The sequence below is a fragment of the Nomascus leucogenys genome, chromosome 4, assembly GCF_006542625.1.
Source record: "Nomascus leucogenys isolate Asia chromosome 4, Asia_NLE_v1, whole genome shotgun sequence".
NCBI lineage: Eukaryota > Metazoa > Chordata > Mammalia > Primates > Hylobatidae > Nomascus > Nomascus leucogenys.
Genome location: NC_044384.1, coordinates 94,288,998 through 94,309,702, shown reverse-complemented (window position 1 = coordinate 94,309,702; position 20,705 = coordinate 94,288,998). Strand labels below are relative to the sequence as shown.

Sequence of the window (20,705 nt, the reverse complement as noted above, 5' to 3'; positions counted from 1 at the left end):
CCCAAAATCTCCTTAAGCTGATTAGCAACTTCAGCGAAGTCTCAGGATACAAAATTAATGTACAAAAATCACAAGCATTCTTGTACACCAATAACAGACAAACAGAGAGCCAAATCATGAGTGAACTCCCATTCACAATTGCTTCAAAGAGAATCAAATACCTAGGAATCCAACTTACAAGGGATGTGAAGGACCTCTTCAAGGAGAACTACAAACCACTGCTCAATGAAATAAAAGAGGATACAAACAAATGGAAGAACATTCCATGCTCATGGGTTGGAAGAATCAATATCGTGAAAATGGCCATACTGCCCAAGGTAATTTATAGATTCAATGCCATCCCCATCAAGCTACCAATGACTTTCTTCACAGAATTGGAAAAAACTACTTTAAAGTTCATATGGAACCAAAAAAGAGCCCACATCGCCAAGTCAATCCTAAGCCAAAAGAACAAAGCTGGAGGCATCACGCTACCTGACTTTAAACTATACTACAAGGCTACAGTAACCAAAACAGCATGGTACTGGTACCACAACAGAGACATAGATCAATGGAACAGAACAGAGCCCTCAGAAATGATGCCGCATAGCTACAACTATCTGATCTTTGACAAACCTGACAAAAACAAGAAATGGGGAAAGGATTCCCTATTTAATAAATGGTGCTGGGAAAACTGGCTAGCCATATGTAGAAAGCTGAAACTGGATCCCTTCCTTACACCTTATACAAAAATTAATTCAAGATGGATTAAAGACTTATATGTTAGACCTAAAACCATTAAAATCCTACAAGAAAACCTAGGCAATACCATTCAGGACATAGGCGTGGGCAAGGACTTCATGTCTAAAACACCAAAAGCAATGGCAACAAAAGCCAAAATCGACAAATGGGATCTCATTAAACTAAAGAGCTTCTGCACAGCAAAAGAAACTATCATCAGAATGAACAGGCAACCTACAGAATGGGAGAAAATTTTTGCAACCTACTCATCTGACAAAGGGCTAATATCCAGAATCTACAATGAACTCAAACAAATTTACAAGAAAAAAACAAACAACCCCATCAAAAAGTGGGCAGAGGACATGAACAGACACTTCTCAAAAGAAGACATTTATGCAGCCAGAAAACACATGAAGAAATGCTCATCATCACTGGCCATCAGAGAAATGCAAATCAAAACCACAGTGAGATACCATCTCACACCAGTTAGAATGGCCATCATTAAAAAGTCAGGAAACAACAGGTGCTGGAGAGGATGTGGAGAAATAGGAACACTTTTACACTGTTGGTGGGACTGTAAACTAGTTCAACCATTGTGGAAGTCAGTGTGGCGATTCCTCAGGGATCTCGAACTAGAAATACCATTTGACCCAGCCATCCCATTACTGGGTATATACCCAAAGGACTATAAATCATGCTGCTATAAAGACACATGCACACGTATGTTTATTGCGGCACTATTCACAATAGCAAAGAGTTGGAACCAACCCAAATGTCCAACAACGATAGACTGGATTAAGAAAATGTGGCACATATACACCATGGAATACTATGCAGCCATAAAAAATGATGAGTTCGTGTCCTTTGTAGGGACATGGATGAAACTGGAAAACATCATTCTCAGTAAACTATCGCAAGGACAAAAAACCAAACACCGCATGTTCTCTCTCATAGGTGGGAATTGAACAATGAGAACTCATGGACACAGGAAGGGGAACATCACACTCCGGGGACTGTTGTGGGGTGGGGGGAGCGGGGAGGGACAGCATTAGGAGATACACCTAATGCTAAATGACGAGTTAATGGGTGCAGGAAATCAACATGGCACATGGATACATATGTAACAAACCTGCACATTGTGCACATGTACCCTAAAACCCTAAAGTATAATAAAAAAAAAAAAAAAAAAGAAAAAAAAAACTTTAAAAAAATTTACTAACCAGTGTAAACCACAGACTAATAAAGTAGCATTAAAATCATGTTTTCTTACATCAATGTAACCTTAAGAGATGATTTAAAAATATTTAATCACTCATAAAACATGCTAAATACATTAAACAGGTGAAACAAACTGCCATTATTATGAAGATAGGAGTTATAAAAATTATGGCTCATAACTATGGTAGAAGCAATTTAAAATTCACCAAACAATGATGTATTAAACTAATATACTTTAAATTTTTAATTACCCCCAAAGTCATATGTACAAACTATATTTATCCTGAAGAGCAGAGAAACGGTTTCAAGAAATAAAGTTTTTGTGCTAGGAGCAGCACTTCCCCAAAAGCATTTACCTCCATCACTTCTTGTTTCTCATCTGCTGCAAAAATGTTAGGCACTTCTCCTGTATTGAGCACACTGTCGATATCCTCTAGAAAAGCTTCCTCTTTAATCTGAGTGTCTGTGATGAGAAAGACGGTCTTCTGGCCCCTCATGCCCACATTCCTTAACAGACCCTTAAAATAAAAATGTACTTGTAAGCAGAATATGGTAGACATCTGTTGGTTTTATTTCCCTCACTTTCCCTTTCTTTTGATAACAACACTTTGATTTTTAGGGCAGTACCTCTCCCCACTTCTACTGGGGCTGTCAGTTGGGGCCTCCACTGCCTCCGCCCCCTGGCTGGGAAATCCAAACTGGTCAGAGTTTCCCCAAACCCCAGACGTAATCACTGATTCAGAGGAAGGCATATGATTTAAGCAGGGCCCAATCATAGTCTTACTTCAGGGACTGAGATGGACTTGAAACAGAAAGAATCCTGGCTGTTCTCAGATGGAATATATAAAGGCCAGTAACCTAAATTACTTGGAGCTAACTGTTTGCCTCATGGAATGAGCCTGCTGGAGAAGGAAGCCAAATGGAGGAGAGTTGTGTCAGGAGATAGAAAGAGTAATTACTAAGGAAATAATTTGAGACACCAAATTCGGCTACGTCAAAAGCCTATCTACCTGTAGACGCTTCAGTGTAGACAGGCTGGGGTTTTTATGCAGGGGTCAACTGCAACCCAAATTCCTAATATAAGATATGGGCTCTTATATTAGGTAGTGCGCTGAAGTTGACTTGTATAGGCTTGTTAGAACAGACTGTTAAAATTTCAAGAACTTGTCAGAAGTTTGTAAAACATAGCCAGGATTTAAAAATTGAACTATATAAACTTACAATTATATAAAAATATAATTATATTTAAAAGGGAGGTAAATACGTAAATCTCATCATCTTCTATTTTATTATGTTACTATTATCTATGCTCTGGAAAGTTTTTCAGGTTATTGTATCAATACAGCAAAATACCATGTCATGGTGTTCTATGCATATCTCTTTTCAGTTCTATTCTCAGTGACAGCACGTTGGGAGCTTCAAATCAGCCATGGTGGGAGTTTTTACATCATGGAAATTGGAAAATCTACCATCAGAGGCTCCCTCTCACCCCCAGTCCTGGAAAGCTGGTTGTTAAACATTTGTCAGCACACAAACTGGCTGCAGTTCACAGTGAAAATAGCATTACAACTTCTGTAAGTTATTTTCAAAAATAACCTTCTATATTGTAAAACTATGTATTTTAAATCATTAAATATTAACGAATATTTTCACTCCATAAAATAAATGGTGGATTTTTATATTGTACGCAACTATGTCCTTTTCTCATTAAAGCCATCTTCCAATATGAAGGCTGCTTTGTTCTTAGAAATAATTTTCTGTCATCAAAACTAGAGAGTCTAGTTTTTAAAATAGTATTGTATCAAATCATGTCAGGTTTATAATTATTAATATTATATCAAAATATATCTTAGGCTGGGTACAGTGGCTCACCCCTATAATCTGAGCACTTTGAGAGGGTGAGGTAGGAGGATTACTTGAGCCCAGGAGTTTGAGAGCAGCCTGGACAACATAATGAGAGCCCATCTCTTAAAAAAAAAAAAAAAAAATGTTAGCCAGGCATGGTGGTACATATGTCTGTAGTCCCACAGGCAGCTACTAGGGAGGGTGAGGTGGGAGGATTGCTTGAGCCTGGGAGGTTGAGGCTGCAGTGAGCTATGATCATGCCACTGTATTCCAGCTGGGGTGACAGAGTGAGACACCTCACTCTGTCTTATTTTAAATAAAAAATTAAAAAATTTTAATTTAGGCTGGGCACAGTGGCTCAGGCCTGTAATCCCAGCAGTTTGGGAGGCTGAGGAGGCGGATCACCTGAGGCTGGGAGTTCGAGACCAGCCTGACCAACATGGAGAAACCCTATCTCTATGAAAAATACAAAATAACCTGGGCATGGTGGCGCATGCCTGTAATCCCAGCTACTTGGGAGCCTGAGGCAGAAGAATCGCTTGAACCCGGGAGGCAGAGCTTGCAGTGAGCCAAGATTGCGCCACTGCACTCCAGCCTGGGCAACAGAGCGAGACTCCGTCTCAAGAAAAAAAAAAAAAAAAAAAAAAAATTTAATTTAAAATAAAATTTACAGTACAGTATAAACAAACATATTTAACTTATTGTCACGAGCATTATTGTAAGTTTTTTTTGTTTTTTTGAGACAGAGTCTTGCTCTGTTGACTGGGCTGGAGTACAGTGGCATGATCTTGGCTCACTGCAACTTCTGCCTCCCAGGTTCTAGCAATTCTCCTGCCTCAGCCTCCCAAGTATCTGAGATTACAGGTGCATTCCACTACAAGTGATTCTCCTGACTCGGGCTCCTGAGTAGCTGTGATTACAGGTCTATTCTACCACACTCGACTAATTTTTGTATTTTTAGTGGAGACAGAGTTCCTTCATGTTGGCCAGGCTGGTCTCAGACCTCTGACCTCAGGTGATCCAAGACCAACCTGGCCAACATGGTGAAATCCCATCTCTAGTAAAAATACAGGAAAAAAAAATTAGCCAGTGATGGTGACAGGCACCTATAATTCCAGCTACTAGGGAGGTTGAGGCAGTAGAATCACTTGAACTCAGCAGGTGGAGGTTGCAGTGAGTGGAGATCGTGCCACTGCACTCCAGCCTGGGTGACATAGTGAGACTCCATCTCAAAAAAAAATAGATACTAATTATATGTCAGGAATATTATGAAAATCCTTACATACATTATATAATTTAACCACGATAATCTTTGAAATAGGTGGTATTATCCAAATTTTACAAATGAAAAATCTAGAAAGTGACCATCAGCAAGATAATGGGCTAGGAAGCTCTAGACCCTTGTTCTCCCCTGAAGACATGTATTAGCAATATACAGAACACAATTACCTTTGTGAGAACTTTAGAAACTAGTTAAGTGGCTGCAGCACCCAGAAAAGAGCATGAACAAGAGAAGGGACTGTTCCCAAAAGGGTAAGACAGTACCTCATATTTTTCTCACTCTAGCCCCTCCCCCAACTGGGCATAGTGTGGGGAGATCTAGAGAATACCATCCAAATCATGGCTCCTTCCTCAGGACAGAAGAAATGTAGTTCAACTTGAGCCCAGAATATTGGCTTGTGTGGGGCCTGTTTCACCTGCCTTCAGGTGCTAACAGGAACAATGGCCAATTTTGGACACCAGGTTGGAGGCCACTGAAACATAGGTGAGTTCCCTGGTGGGTTAGAGCAGAAGCTGCAGTTCTACAGGCAGGCACCAGGGAGAGCAAGAGATCAAGGGCAGAGGAATACAACGGAATCAGCAACTGAAAGCTCCCGAGAAGAAACAGGAAATTAAGACAGTCAAAAGCACTCATACATGCAACAATAAAAGCACACATACAACCTCAAAGAAGACACATCCCCAGAAAATGTCTGAAAGGTCCCAGAACCTCTAGCTAGGTTGATTGGTGAAGATCTTCCCTGCATGAGCCTAGTCATAATGATTGGGAGGGGTGGCTGTATTTCAAATGGTCAGCTCTCAAAATGATCACAGGGGATGCAAAGAACTAAGGAAATGTGGCCCAATCCAAGAAACAAAATAAAGCTCCACAAACCAACCATAAGGAAATGCAGATCTATGAACTGACTAGCAAAACATTTAAAATAACTACCTTAAAGATGCTCAATGAGCTGAAAGGAACCCAGAGCTAAATCAGGAAAACAATGCATGAACAAAATGAGAATTAACAAAGATATATAAACTATAAAATATGAATAGAAATTCTGGACCCGAAACATAAAACTGAACTAAAAAATTATCTAGAAGGGTTCAACATTCGACTTGATAGGGCAGAATCAAGAGTCAACCAACTTGAAAACAAGTCATTGGAAATCACTGGGTTAATGGAACAAAAACAAAACAAAAACAATAAAGGAAGGTGGAGCAAGCCTAAGGGATTTATGGTACACCATCAGGTGGACCAATATATGCATTATGGAAATCCCAGAATAAGAAAGAGAGGAAGAGAGGACAGAGAGCTTTTTCAAGAAATAATGGCTGAAAATTTCTCAAATCTGAGGAAAGAAGTGGATATAAAAATTCCATTTTATAGAATATCAATGAATTCCAACTAGGATGAAGACAAAGAAATCCACATTAAGAAACAATATAATCAAATTGTCAAAAGTCAGATACAAAGAGAAAATCCTGAAAGCAGCCAGAGAAAAGCAACTTGTCATCTACAAGGGAACTACCTTAAGATTAGCAGTGAATTTCTCAGCAGAAATTTTACAGACCAGAAGGAAGTAAGGTGACATATTCTAATTGCAGAAAGATAAAAACCTGTCAACCAAGGACAATTTATCTGGTAGAGCTGCCCTACAAAAATGAAGGTGAAATTAAAACCTTTCAAGATGAACAAACACTGAGGGAGTCCTTACTATTATATCTGCCCGACAAGATATGCTAAAGGGTGTCCTTCAAGTTGAAATAAAAGAACCGAGAATGTAACATGAAGCCATACAAAAGTATAAAGTTCTCCAGTCAAAGAAAACATGTGGACAAATAGAGAATCCTGTATTATTGTAATTTTGGTGCATAAATCTACTTTTAATTCTAAAAAACAAAAACATGCCTTATAAATGTATGTTAATTAGTACATAATATATAAAGATACAATTTGTGACATCCAGAACAAAAAATGGGGGAGGGGTGGAGCTATAAAGGAGTAACATTTTTGTATGCAACTGAAGTTAGGTTGTTAGCAGTTTAAAATAATTTGCTATAACTTTAGGTTGTTTTATGTAATAATAATGGTAACTACAAAGAAAATGTAGAATATAAACAAAAGGAAATGAGAAGGGAATAAAGAATACCCCTACAAATAAAAATCGTCACAACATAAAAGGTGGCAATAAAAGAAGAAATGAGGAAAAAAAGAAGCTACAAGACACACAGAAAACAAATATCAAAATGGCAATAATAAATCCTTCCCTATCAGTAATTACATTAATTTAATGGATTAAATTCCTCAATCAAAAGACATAGAGTGGCTAAATGGATTTAAAAAAGATCCATTAATATGCTGCCTACAAGAGATTCATTTTAGATCCAAGGAAATATGTAGGCTAAAGAATGGAAAAAAATATACCAACCAAATGGTAACTAAAAGAGAGCAGGGATAGCTACACTAATATCAGACAAAAATAGACTTCAAGTCAAAAACAACCACAAGAAAGGATATTACATAATGATAAAAGGGTCAATTTACCAGGAAGATATAACAATTACAGTTGACCATTGAACAACACAGGTTTGAACTATGTGAGTCCACTTATATGTAGATTTTCCTCTGCTTCTGCCACCCCTGAGATAACAAGACCAACCCACTCCCCTTCTTCCTCTTCATCCTTAGCCTACCCAACATGAAGATCGTGAGAATGAAGACCTTTGTGATGATCCACTTCCACTTAATGAATAGTCAATAGATGTTTCCTCCTTAGGATTTTTAAAGTAACATTTTCTTTTATCTGGCTTACTTTATTATAAGAATACAGTTTAATACATATAACATACAAAATACATGTTAATCAAATGTTTATGTTATCAGTAAGGCTTCTGGTCAACACTAGGCTACTAGCAGTTATGTTTTGGGGGAGTCAAAAGTTATACGTGGGCTAAGCACAGTGGCTCAAGCCTGTATTCCCAGCACTCTGGGAGGCCAAGGCAGGAGGACTGCTTGAGCTCAGGGGTTCAAGACCAGACTGGCCAAATGGCGAAACCCCATCTCTACAAAAAATACAAAAATTACCTAAGCGTAGTGGTGTGCACCTGCAATCCCAGCTACTCAGGAGGCTGAGGCATGAGAATCGCTTGATCTCGGGAGGTGGAGGTTGCAGTGAGCTGATATCGTGCCACTGCACTCCAGCCTGGGGCAGAGCGAGACTCTATCTCAAAAAAAAATTATATGTGAATTTTCATCTGTGTTGGGGGTTGGTGTTGTTTAAGGGTCAACTGTATAAATATTTATGCACCAAACCACAGATATCCTAAATATATGAAGCAAACTTTGACAGAATTGAAAGAAGAATTGTACGGCAACACAATACAGTAGTCCCCCTTATCCACAGAGGATACATTCCAAGACCCCCAGTGGATGCCTGAAACAACAGATAGTACTGAATCCTACATATGCTATTTTTTCATACATACCTATGATTAGTTTAATTTATAAATTAACAGCAAGACATTAACAACAAATAATAAAGAGAACAATTATAATAATATACTGTAATAAAAGTTATGTGAATGTGGTCCTTTTCACTCTCAAAATATCTTATTGTACTGTACTTATCTATTTTTGGACCACAGTTGACTGTGGGTAACTATAACTGCAATAAGAAAAGCCACAAGTAAGGGGGGACTACCATCATAGTAAGAGACTTGAATACCCCACGTTCAATAATGGATAGAACACCTGACAGAAGATCAATAAGGAAATAGAGGACTTGAACATTGTAGACTGACTGGATCTAACAGATATTTACCAAACACTCCATCCAGCAACAGCAAAACATATATTATTCTCAAGTGCACATGAAACATTCTCTAGGATAGACCACATTAGGCCACAAAACAAGGCTTAACAAATTTTAAAAGATTGAAATCATAGAAAGTATCTTTCCTGATCACAATGGAACAAAACTAGAAATCAATACCAGAAGGAAAAATTTAAAAATTCACAATATATGAAAATTAAACTGTTAATTTAATTGTTAAACAACCAGTAAGTCAAAGAAGAAATCACAAGGGAAATTAGAAAATATCTTGAGAAAATGAAAACAAAAACAAACAAACCAAAACTTGAGGGATGCAGCAAAAGTAGTGCTAAGAGGGAAGTTTGTAGTTGTAAACACATACATTTAAAAAGAAGAGGCCAGACGCGGTGGCTGACATCTGTAATCCTAGCACTTTGGGAGGTTGAGGCACGTGGATTGCCTGAGCTCAGGAATTCGAGACCAGCCTGGGCAACATGGTGAAACCCATCTCTACTAAAATACAAAAAAAAAAAAAAAAAAAAAAATTATCCGGGCATGGCAGCGTGCACCTGTAATCCCAGGTACTTGGGAGGCTGAGACGGGAGAATTGCTTGAACCTGGGAGGTGAAGGTTGCAGTGAGCTGAGGTTGCACCACTGCACTCCAGCCTGGGTGACAGAGCGAGACTCCATCTCAAAAAAAAAAAAAAAAAAAAGAAGAAGAAGAAGTATGCACTCCACTATCCTGTTGGTTACTGGGACAACAACAAAGCTCTAAAGAAACTATTAAGATTACTACTAAGACAACATTAATGCCATCATCATCATCATCAGGTTCATGTTTAAATCTGCTAGAAACCATTTATTTATCTGAAATAAGTCCTCTCTGAACTGGAATAAATATATAGTCAGTGGCATAAGCCAGGTACAGAAAGATAAACATCACATGTTCTCACTTACATGTAGGAGCCAAAAAAGTTGACCTCATGGAGGTAGAGAGTAGAAAGACAGTTATCAGAAGCTAGAAAGGAGAGGCAGACAGGGGAGGATAAAGAGAAGCAGGTCAATGGGTACGAACATGCAGTTAGAAGAAGTTCCAGTGTTCAATAGTACAATAGCGCAACTATATTGAACAATGTATTGCATATTTCAAGATAGAAGGTTTGCAATGTTCCCAACACAAAAAGATCGATGTTCTACATGATAGATATCCTAAATGTGCTGACTCCATAGTTATTCATTTTATGCATGTATCAAAATATCAATGTACCTCATAAATATGTACAAATATTATACATCAATTTTCTTTTAAAGCAGCAGCCATGGTAATAGTGTAGTGGATAAGACTTGAGTTAGAAAGCCTTGCTCTGTTGTGTGTCACATGTCACTCAGCTTCGGTGAAACACAGAGACAACCCACCTGCTGCATTGCATTGCTGTACCTATAGAATGAGATCATGTAGATAAAAGCAGTAAAAGCCAGGTAAAGCACTCAGGACAGAACTCAGCACACACAGTAGATGCTCTATGGACAGTATTATCATGATCATCATCACTGGAGTTCAGTATACAGCTACACAGGCTGGTTCTCTCTTTACAAGCAAAAGAATGTACTGTTTTCATTTTAGATACTAGGCTTCTTCATAATTTTACCTTCATATCCTCTCTCCATTCATTCATACCATAGCTCTTAGAAATTTCTGGTTGGAAAATATGCATTTTTGCCATGGATGTAGCCAGACGAGTTAAAGACTGACGACCACTTCCTCCAAGACCGACAAGCAAAGCATTTCCACCAGACTGCTTTAGAACTCGACATATTCTTGATAAATGTTCCAAAACATACCTATCACAAAAGAAAAATTTTATTAATGCATTACAATATAAATGTAAATGTACATTTACATGTAACTGTTGTTTTACTTTCCTAGAAGAATGTGACTTTGCTGTCCCATATGTTACTATTCCAATTTTAAAGAGTTTACTATCAAAAAGTGTGATTTTTCAAAAGCAGTTACAACTGGATCATTTGATGTAGGGGAAAACTAATTAAAAGTTCAAATTCAGGAAATTTGATATACAAGTTATACAAATAAAATGAAACATTAACTGCTAATACTGGCAGTATATTATCACTTTTATTAAATATGTTTCTTCAGTCTCTTAAGATTTCTATATGAGAAAAGATCATTACCTATAAAATAACAAATTCAGAAAAGGCACTTAGCTTCACTGGTAATTAGGTTAATTAAAATTAAAATGATAATGAGATACGATTTCACTCTCCTTAGACAAGAAAAACTACAATACCTGTCAATCCTAAGCATCAGCAAAGGTGAAGAACAATGGAAGCTCTCAAAGATAATAATCATTTTAAAAGATGTTTGGGCAAAATTTAGTAAAGTTGAAGATGCTTATATACTATGACATGATAATTCCACTTACAGGAAAATAGCCTAGAGAAATTCTCACACATGTACCCAAGGAGACACGAATGTGAATTTTCAAAGCCTTTTTTGTAATAGCAAAAACTAGAAGTCACCTAAAATTTGTCTCAGAAGAATGACTGCCTTGTGGTACAATTATATAATAGAATGCAATATAGTGATAAATATTCATTTTTCTGTGACTCTCACAATATGGAATAAACCAACTAGCAGAAGATTATATCCAGTATTATACCATTATATGCAATTTTAAAATATGCAAAATAAGACTACATACATACTTAGGAATACACACATGTATAGTAAAATTCTAAGAAACACAAGTTTCGGCCGGGCGTGGTGGCTCACATCTGTAATCCCGGCACTTTGGGAGGCCAAGGCGGGTAGATCACTTGAGGTCAGGAATTCGAGACCACCCTGGCCAGCATGGTGAAACCCCATCTCTACTAAAAATACAAAAAAATTAGCCGGGCATGCTGGCGCATGCCTGTAGTCCCAGCTACCTGGGAGGCTGAGGCAGGAGAATGGCTTGAACCCGGGAGGCGGAGGTTGCAGTGAGCTGAGATCATGCCATTGCACTCCAACCTGGGCAACAGAGCAAGACTCAGTCTCAAAAAAAAGAGAAAAAGAAACACAAGTTTCTTTTCACTGCTACTCGTATGACACAGGATGCAGTGAGAGATGGTGGCTATAACAGGGAACTTCAAATAAATTACTAATATTTTATGTCTTATGTTGGATAATGGGTACAAAGTCATTCACTGTATTTTTCTTTACACCTTTTGGTACATTTTAAACATTTCATAATAACATTTTACAGATAGCAATTTCAAGCATCAACACCATATACAGGTACCTAAAAATGACAAGATTCATTCTTGTTTTGTGTGTTTGATTATACTCATCTAAGCACTGGTCCACAACATCACTAAAATGATGAATATTTGGAATTTCAATATAAACTCTATCATCTCCTTCAAGGTCAGGATTCATATAATCACCAAACATGAGATTTCTTAAGTCTTCTTCAGTTACCTATAGAAAGGAAATCAACAAATTATAAAACTTAAAACATTTAAAAACAAATTTAAGAAAATGTACAAAATTTTTGTTTCATCCATGTTATAAAGTAATTAATTTTTTAAACATTAGGGTAGTAAATAATGCACTTATAAAATTAATACCTGAAATTATATCCTTAGGATATAAAAAGAAAAGTAAGATTTATATGTTTTGTTGTTGTTAGGCTAGAGAAGTCATTCTGGGTGACTCCCATTTGTTGAGTAGTTACTAAGTGATGGTCATCATGTTAAGCACTTTATATCTGTTATATCATTTATTCCCTATCACATAAGGTGTTATTCTTTAAATAACTTCTATGTTGCATACTTTCTTATGAAGTTAAATCTTCTCAAAACAAACACCTATTTACAAGGAATGCTAAAAGAATATGTTCATTAAGAAATGATTTTTAAAAATATAAATTATAACTATTCATATATTGTACTGCTTTAACTCAATACGTTCTTAATCACCATACTCACTGGTGTATTTTGTTTCCTCAAATGTGAAAAGATACTGTCAAATGATTCTTTAAAATGGTCCTTTATAACAGTTTTAGTTAACTGGAATAGCCATCTTCGATCATCATCACTAATGAGGCGATCGTAAAACACTCGGAGAACCTCATGCACAAACAGACGGATCATAGTGTGTTTGCTCGCCATGGCGTCTCTTTCAACGAGTAAACAGCCCCGGATGACACGTGAAAAATCACGCAAGTTGAAAGTATAATGGGATTTTGTGGGAGTGGGTAAAAGATTTTCCACGGATTGTTTATATATCTGAATATGAGAAAAGCAACAAAGCAAAAATAAAATGCTTATAATCAGCAAAGTCATGTAACCAATGGAATGTTATACAAAATATTTTATTTACTCTATCAGATTATATGGGCTTTGGCTGGGCACAGTGGCTCACATCTGTAATCACAGCACTTTTGGAGGCTGAGGTGGGCAGATCACCTGAGGTCAGGAGTTCGAGACAAGCCTGGCCAACGTGGCAAAACCCTGTCTCTACTAAAAATACAAAAATTAGCCAGGTGTCATGGCGCATGCCCATAATCCCAGCTACTCAGGAGGCTGAGGCAGGAGAATGGCTTGAACCCGGGAGGTGGAGGCAGACATTGCAGAGAGCCGAGATCATGCCATTGCACTCCAGCCTGGGCAACAAAGTGAGACTGTCTCAAAAAAAAAAAAAAAAAAAAGAAAGAAAAAAAGAAAGATTATACTGGCTTGGAAAATTGCATAGTACTAAGCCTAGCATGGCATATATGTTTATTTTGGCTTATTGCACTCAACCAGGCATTATAAAGTTGAGGGAACTTAATATCCGATTCCATCCAAGCCCATCCAAGTAGAAACCTGTCTCTACTTTTATTTCCCAGTTGTTATGGTTATGCCATTTAAAGGTGAATAATCGGAGGTTAAATAGTGAAAAACAAAATCTTTCAGAGAAAGGGAAATCAGATAACTCATGCTGAATCATTCCAAATGAAGAGGAAGATGAAATAATTTTCTTGTTACTACAGTCAACTTCAAAACAAGTCAATTTGTTCTCTCTCTTCCCTTCTATCTCTTATTCCCTCACCCCCCCTTCTTCCTTATATCTAAATTGGCTATAAGGAAATGAAGTATATTTTTACTATGTACTGAATTCACCAAATGAAATTGAATGTTCTCTTAAAGGAAGGTGAATTAAGCCTTTTATAATATAGTCAAAAAAGGAAAACCAAAAACCTTTTTTTTTTTTTGAGATGGAGTCTCGTTCTGTCACCAGGCTGGAGCACAGTGGTGAGGTTTTGGCTCACTGCAGCCTCCACCTCCCTCATTTCAAATCCTGTGATCTTCCTATTCTCTGGTCTCCTAAAGTTTCTCTGACACCAAAGACCAAAGCAGACAGCTAAGTGGGGAACAACATTAAAAAAATAAAATAAGGGCCAAATGAGGGAAATACGTACTACTAAAACATTTACACTGCATTACTGACTGACCTCCATAGTCCCATTGACTATCTGGTTCCCAATTACAAAGTACTCTGGAGGAAATTCACGAGTTCTAAGGTAGAATGCTACAATAGATGAGAAGATTCGGACCATAGTTTCATCACTAAAAGAATTAATACTGCAGATGCTGAAATGTCGAATACAACGAGGAGTAACTGGATTTCTTCCACCACCTGGAGGGCCCATTGCAGCAATCAGCTCTATGTCCACCAGCGTGATTTTACTTGTGTCCTTAAGGTCGTACCTTAGAAAGCGCACACAAAAAATTTAGATTATCTGTTATAAAGACAGTAAGATGGGATGAAATATACATCTCCCAAGAAATTTAATCAGATTTTAGCTTCTCTAAAAGGAATAACTTCAGATAACACTTTGAGTAGGAGAGAAATTTTTTCTTAAAGCAGAATTTGGTTTCTCCCCTCAGTGACTGATTCTGTTACCCAGATTTTGGGTATCTGGAATGACCCTTCCTCTTACTTTTCCCTCTATTTCCTCCTACTCTTCCTTACAGTTTGACTCTCCATTTCTCCTTTCTTATTCCAAATCTAGAAGCATGGATGAGTGATCAATCCTATTTGTAGCTGTTTATAAATAAGGTGACCATATATCTCATTTTACCCAGGACAATTCTGGCTTGTGCTTGTTGTACTTAAGTAATTATTAATAACACTCCCCTTTTACTCCAGAAATGTCACAGTTTGAACACTAAGTTATATACTCAAACTGGTTATAGCAACGTCCTGATTTTCTTTTTCTCATCTCAAACTGTATCTTCAGAGTGGATAAGGATGTCTAAATAGGATCTATACATTTTGTTACAGAAAGGGACTCATTAGGGAAAAATGAAATTTCAAAGTAGTTTTAATCAGAAAGAAGTATGAAATGAGAATTTAGTTGGAACCACTCAGAGTAAAAGGTTGCTATTGTCAATAAGCCATCAAGTCTTTAATGCTGAAGCTATTGCACACACACAGACATACAGACATACACATACAGAGGCTGGGGGAGGAGTCTATCTAGCCAGTCCTTAGGCTAAAAGCATGCTAGAAAATATGAAAATATGGTTTTTGGTAACAACCCCAATAATCAACAGAAGACCAGCTAAGTAAATTACGGTGACATCCACATAATATTAAAGCCAATAAAATGAATGAGTAGACAAATATGCATTGATATGGCTATTTGAGATAAATATATAAGTGTAAAATAGTTTACAAAACATTACATGTACTATGAGCCTATTTTTAAACATAAAAATAGACTTATGTAGAAAAAAGTCACTGAGGAATAGTGATTGTCTCCTGATAATCACTAACTCAGGAGAGTGACTATCTTCTGAGATAATCGCAGTGATTACCTCAACAATGGTTATCTCCTGAAACAGAATTCCTAGGGCCTATAGTAATAACAAAAATGCATCTGTAAAATATGACTTAGCTTTGAAATTTGTCTACCCTTGTCTTGAGATAAAAATCATGGCATACTGAGGAATAGAAAAGTACATTTAAGAGGAGGAAAGGAAGAATTATTAATCCTAATTAAAAGGTGCTATATCTTGCATGTGAGAAACCAACCATATCGCCATAAATTGGTGTGGGGAGAATGGAAGGGTTATCTACCAGATTGCTGTCAAATACAAGCCATCTCAAAGATATGGTAGGTAGTTCCAAGCAGCTACAGAAAATATACAGTTAAAAACATGGTAGAAAAATAGGGTGTTAATTATGGTTACTTAGGTTGGACACTACCCACAAATTCTTGACTTGGGGGAATGGTACTTTGAAGGATGTAACCTGTAAATTATTTTCAATAATTGAAACTAATAGTTGAAAAGTGCAGGCATACCCCATTTTATTTTACTTCATTTCATTAAGCATTGAAGATACTGTGTTTTTTTGTTTTTTTTTTTGAGACGGAGTCTCGCTCTGTCACCCAGGCTGGAGTGCAGTGGCGCAATCTCGGCTCACTGCAAGCTCCGCCTCCCGGGTTCACGCCATTCTCCTGCCTCAGCCTCTCCGAGTAGCTGGGACTACAGGCGCCCGCCACCACGCCCAGCTAATTTTTTTTGTATTTTTAGTAGAGACGGGGTTTCACTGTGGTCTCGATCTCCTGACCTCGTGATCCGCCCGCCTCGGCCTCCCAAAGTGCTGGGATTACAAGTGTGAGCCACCGCGCCCGGCCTGATACTGTGTTTTTTTATAATCTGAAAAAGGTTTTTAGAAACCTGTGTTGAGCAGGTCTATAGGCACCATTTTTCCAACAGCATTTGCTTACTTCTGGTCTCTGTGTCACATTTTGGTAATTCTTGCAATATTTCAAACTTTTCCATTATTTTTATATCTGGTATGGTGATCTGTGATCTTTGATGTTACTATTGTAATTGTTTTGGAGCATCATGAATTGACCTACATAAAAAGAAAACCTTAACTGATAAATACTGTGTGTGTTCTGACTGTTCCACTGACTGGCTGTTCCCCATCTCTCTCCCTCTTCTCAGACCTTCCTATTCCTTGAGATACAACAATATGGAAGTTAGGCCAATTAATAATCCTCCAGGCCAGGCGTGGTGGCTCATACCTGTAGTCCCAGCCCTTTAGGAGGCCAAGGCGTTGGATCACTTGAGGTCAGGAGTTCAAGACCAGCCTGGCCAACATGGCAAAACTGTCTCTACTAAAAATACGAAAATTAGCTGGGTGTGGTGGTGTGTACCTGTAATCCCACCTACTTGGGAAGCTAGGGCATAAGAATCACTTGAACCTGGGAGGCGGAGGTTGCAGTGAGCCAAGATCACGCCACTACACTCCAGCCTGAGCGACAGAGCAAGATTTTGTCTCAAATAAAGGCAAAAAAAAAAAAGCCAAAAACCTCTCAGTAAACTAGGAATAAAGATAACTTCCTCAACTTGGTAAGGAATATCTATAAAAACCCTAGAGCTAACATCATACCTAATGGTGAGACTCTCCAAGCTTTCCCACTAAGATCAGGAACAAGATAAGAATGTCCCCTCTCACGACTTCTTTTCAACATCATACTGAGGGCTAGCGATAAGACAAAAAAAAAAAGGTACACAGACTGGGAAGAAAAAAATGAAACTGTCCTCATTTGCAGATAACATGGTGATCTATAAAGAAAATCTGAAAGAACTACAAAAAACTCCTGGAACCAATAAGCAATTATAGCAAGCTTGTAAACAGTTACCATGTAAAAGTCAATCACCTTTTTATATACCAGCAATAAACAAGTGGAATTTGAAATTAAAAGTACAACACCTGGGCCAGGCACAGTGGCTCACGCCTGTAATCCCAGCATTTTGGGAGGCCGAGGAAGGTGGATCACTTGAGGTCAGGAGTTCGAGACCAGCCTAGCCAACATGGTGAAAACCTGTCTCTACTAAAAATACAAAAATTAGTTGGGCATGGTGGCACATGCCTGTAATCCCAGCTACTTGGGAGGCTGAGGCAGGAGACTCTCTTGAACCCAGAGGCAGAGGTTGTAGTGAGCCAAGATCATGCCACTGCACTCCAGCCCGGGTGACAGAGCGAGACACTGTCTCAAAAAAAAAATAAAAAGAAAAGAAAAGAAAAGTACAACACCATTTATATTAGCACCTACCCCCAATGAAACACTTAGGGATATATCTAACAAAATACATAGAAGATCTATATGAGGAAAACTGTAAAACTCTGATGAACTAAATTGAAGTACTAAATAAAGAGAGGTATTCCATGTTCACGGATAGGAAAACAATATTATGAAGATGACAGTCTTTCCAAACTTGACTTGTAGATTCAATGCAATCCCAATCTAAATCACAGCAAGTTATTTTTTGGATATTGAGAAACTGATTCTAAAGTTGATATGGAGAGGCCAAAGGCCCAGATTAGTCAACACTATTGAAAGAGAAGAACGAAGTCAGAGGACTGACACTACCCAACTTTAAGGCTTACTATAGAACTACAGTAGTCAAGACAATGTGGTACCAGCAGAACAGACAAAATAGGTCAATGGAACAGAATAGAGAGCCCAGAAATAGACCCAATAAATATAGTCAACTGATCTTTGACAAAGGAGAAAAGACAATATTATGGAGCAAAGATAGTCTTTTCAAGGAATGTTTCTGGGCACAGTGGCTCATACCTATAATCCCAGCTACCTAGGAGGCTGAGGCAGTTGGATTGCTTGAAGCTAGAATTTTGAGAACAGCCTTGACAACATAGCAAGACCCCTGTCTTTCAGCGAAAGACAAATATTGTTAAACAACTGGACATACACATGCAAAAAACTGACCTATACACAATTTTACACCCTTCACAACAATTAACTAAAAATGGATCACAGGCCTAAATATTAAATGCAATACTATAAAATTCCTAGGAGATAGCAAAGGAGTAAACCTAGTTGAACTTGGGTATGACAATGACTTTTTCAGACACAACACCAATGGATTGGTTGAGAAACTGGACTTCATTAAAATTAACAACTTCTGCCCTGCCAAAGACAATGTCAAGAGAATGAGAAGACAGGCCTGACTTGGAGAAAATAATTGCAAATGACACATCTGATAAAGGACTATTATCCAAAATATACAAAGAACTCTTAAAACTAAATGATAAGAAAGCAAACAACCCAATTTAAAAATGGCCAAAGACCCTGACAGACACCTCACCAAGTAAGATACACAGAGGGCAAATAAACATATTAAAAGATGCTTCTTACCATATGTCATCAGGGAAATGCAAATTAAAACAATGAAATACCACCACACACTCATTAGAATGGCCAAAATCTAGAACACTGACAATACCAAATGCCAGAGAAGACGTGGAGCAACACTAAAACACTAACTCTCATTCATTCCTGATGGGAATGCAAAATGGTATGGTTATTTTGGAAGATAGTTTGGTGGTTTCTTACAAAACTGCATGTATTCTTATCATATTGTTCAGCAACTATGTTCCTTGGTATTTACTCAAAGAAGTTGACAACTTATATCCATGTAAAACCTATGCACAAATGTTTATAGCAACTTTATTCATAATTGTTGAAAACTTGGAAGCAACCAAGATGTCCTTCAGTAGGTTAATGGATTAGTTAATTGTGGTTAACCAGACAACTGAATGTTACTCAGTGCTAAAAAGAAATGAGCTATCAAGCCATGAGAAGATATGAATGAAACTAAAATGCATATTACTAAATGAAAGAAGCTAAACTGAAAAGGCTATATACTGTGTTATTCCAACTATATGACATTCTGAAAATGGCTATACTATAGAGAGAGTAAGAGATTAATGGATCTCTTACAAAGGGGCTGAAGTTGGGGGAGGAATGAAAAGAGAACACAGAGGATCTTTACAGCAGTGAAAATACTCCATATGATATTATAATGATGGATACACATCATATACATTTCTCCAAACCCATAGCATGTAGAACACATAAAGCAAACCCTAAAGTAAACTATGGACTTTGCGTGACTATGATATACCAATGTAGGCTTATCAACTGTAACAAATGTGCCAATTTGGTGGGGATGTTGAGATTGAGGAGGCTATGCATGTGTGGGGGCAAGGAATATACAGGAAATCTCTGTACCTTCCTCTTAATTTAAAATAGTCTTTTCAAAAGATATTAGAGAGCCTTCATGTATAGGAAAATCTGAGCAACCATTCTTTTCCCTAAATATCTTGAAAAATGTATTATTTTACTTTAAAAACCTAAAATAAAAACTGAGGTATAACTTTGGCATAACTTATTTAATTAAATAGTTACCAATGTCCACAGTCAAAAAATTGTCGTAATAATTCAATAGGTGGTTGAGCTCCATACTTCTCCAATGCAGGCATATTCATATCATCTATAAAAATTATACACTTCTTTCCCATAGGTGGTCCAAAGACTCCTTTGCGTCTTTTATCCAATTTAGCCATGATAATGTTCTAAAATATAAACGAAGAGTGGTATATTTACCTATAATTGAATTCGGAATTTATTAACATACTTATGTTAAATCAGTATCAACAAGTAAAACAACCCATTTTGCCAGAATCCATGGGATTTTTACCAGTAACAATTGCTATTTGCTTAATTTATCAATGATTAACTTAACATAAAATACCATATTTAACACCAGAAAAAAAAAAGTTTAAGTTTCTGTAGGGAAATCATACCAAGCAGCATTATGTGTGTGTTTGTTTTTATTTATTCATATTTAGGGTGATACTAAATTTCACAATAAACATCATTCGAACATTTGTTGAAATCCTGTGCACTCACAATTGTTACACACATATATTTATGTATTATCTTTGTATAGTATATGCATGTTTCTACAACATT

General features: G+C 37.3%; 1 protein-coding gene across 1 annotated transcript in view; it reads right to left on the bottom strand.

Annotated features, from left to right (window-relative positions):
• The window catches only part of DNAH12 (dynein axonemal heavy chain 12), a 246,885-nt gene that overhangs the window by 92,989 nt on the left and 133,191 nt on the right, over positions 1 to 20,705 (bottom strand). The window contains exons 39-44 of the mRNA XM_030810168.1: positions 20,139 to 20,305; positions 14,358 to 14,613; positions 12,850 to 13,149; positions 12,162 to 12,340; positions 10,512 to 10,704; positions 2,295 to 2,456 (exon numbers count right to left, since the gene is read on the bottom strand). Of these exons, the coding sequence (XP_030666028.1) occupies positions 2,295 to 2,456; positions 10,512 to 10,704; positions 12,162 to 12,340; positions 12,850 to 13,149; positions 14,358 to 14,613; positions 20,139 to 20,305 (1,257 nt within the window). The remainder of the gene's footprint in view (positions 1 to 2,294; positions 2,457 to 10,511; positions 10,705 to 12,161; positions 12,341 to 12,849; positions 13,150 to 14,357; positions 14,614 to 20,138; positions 20,306 to 20,705) is intronic.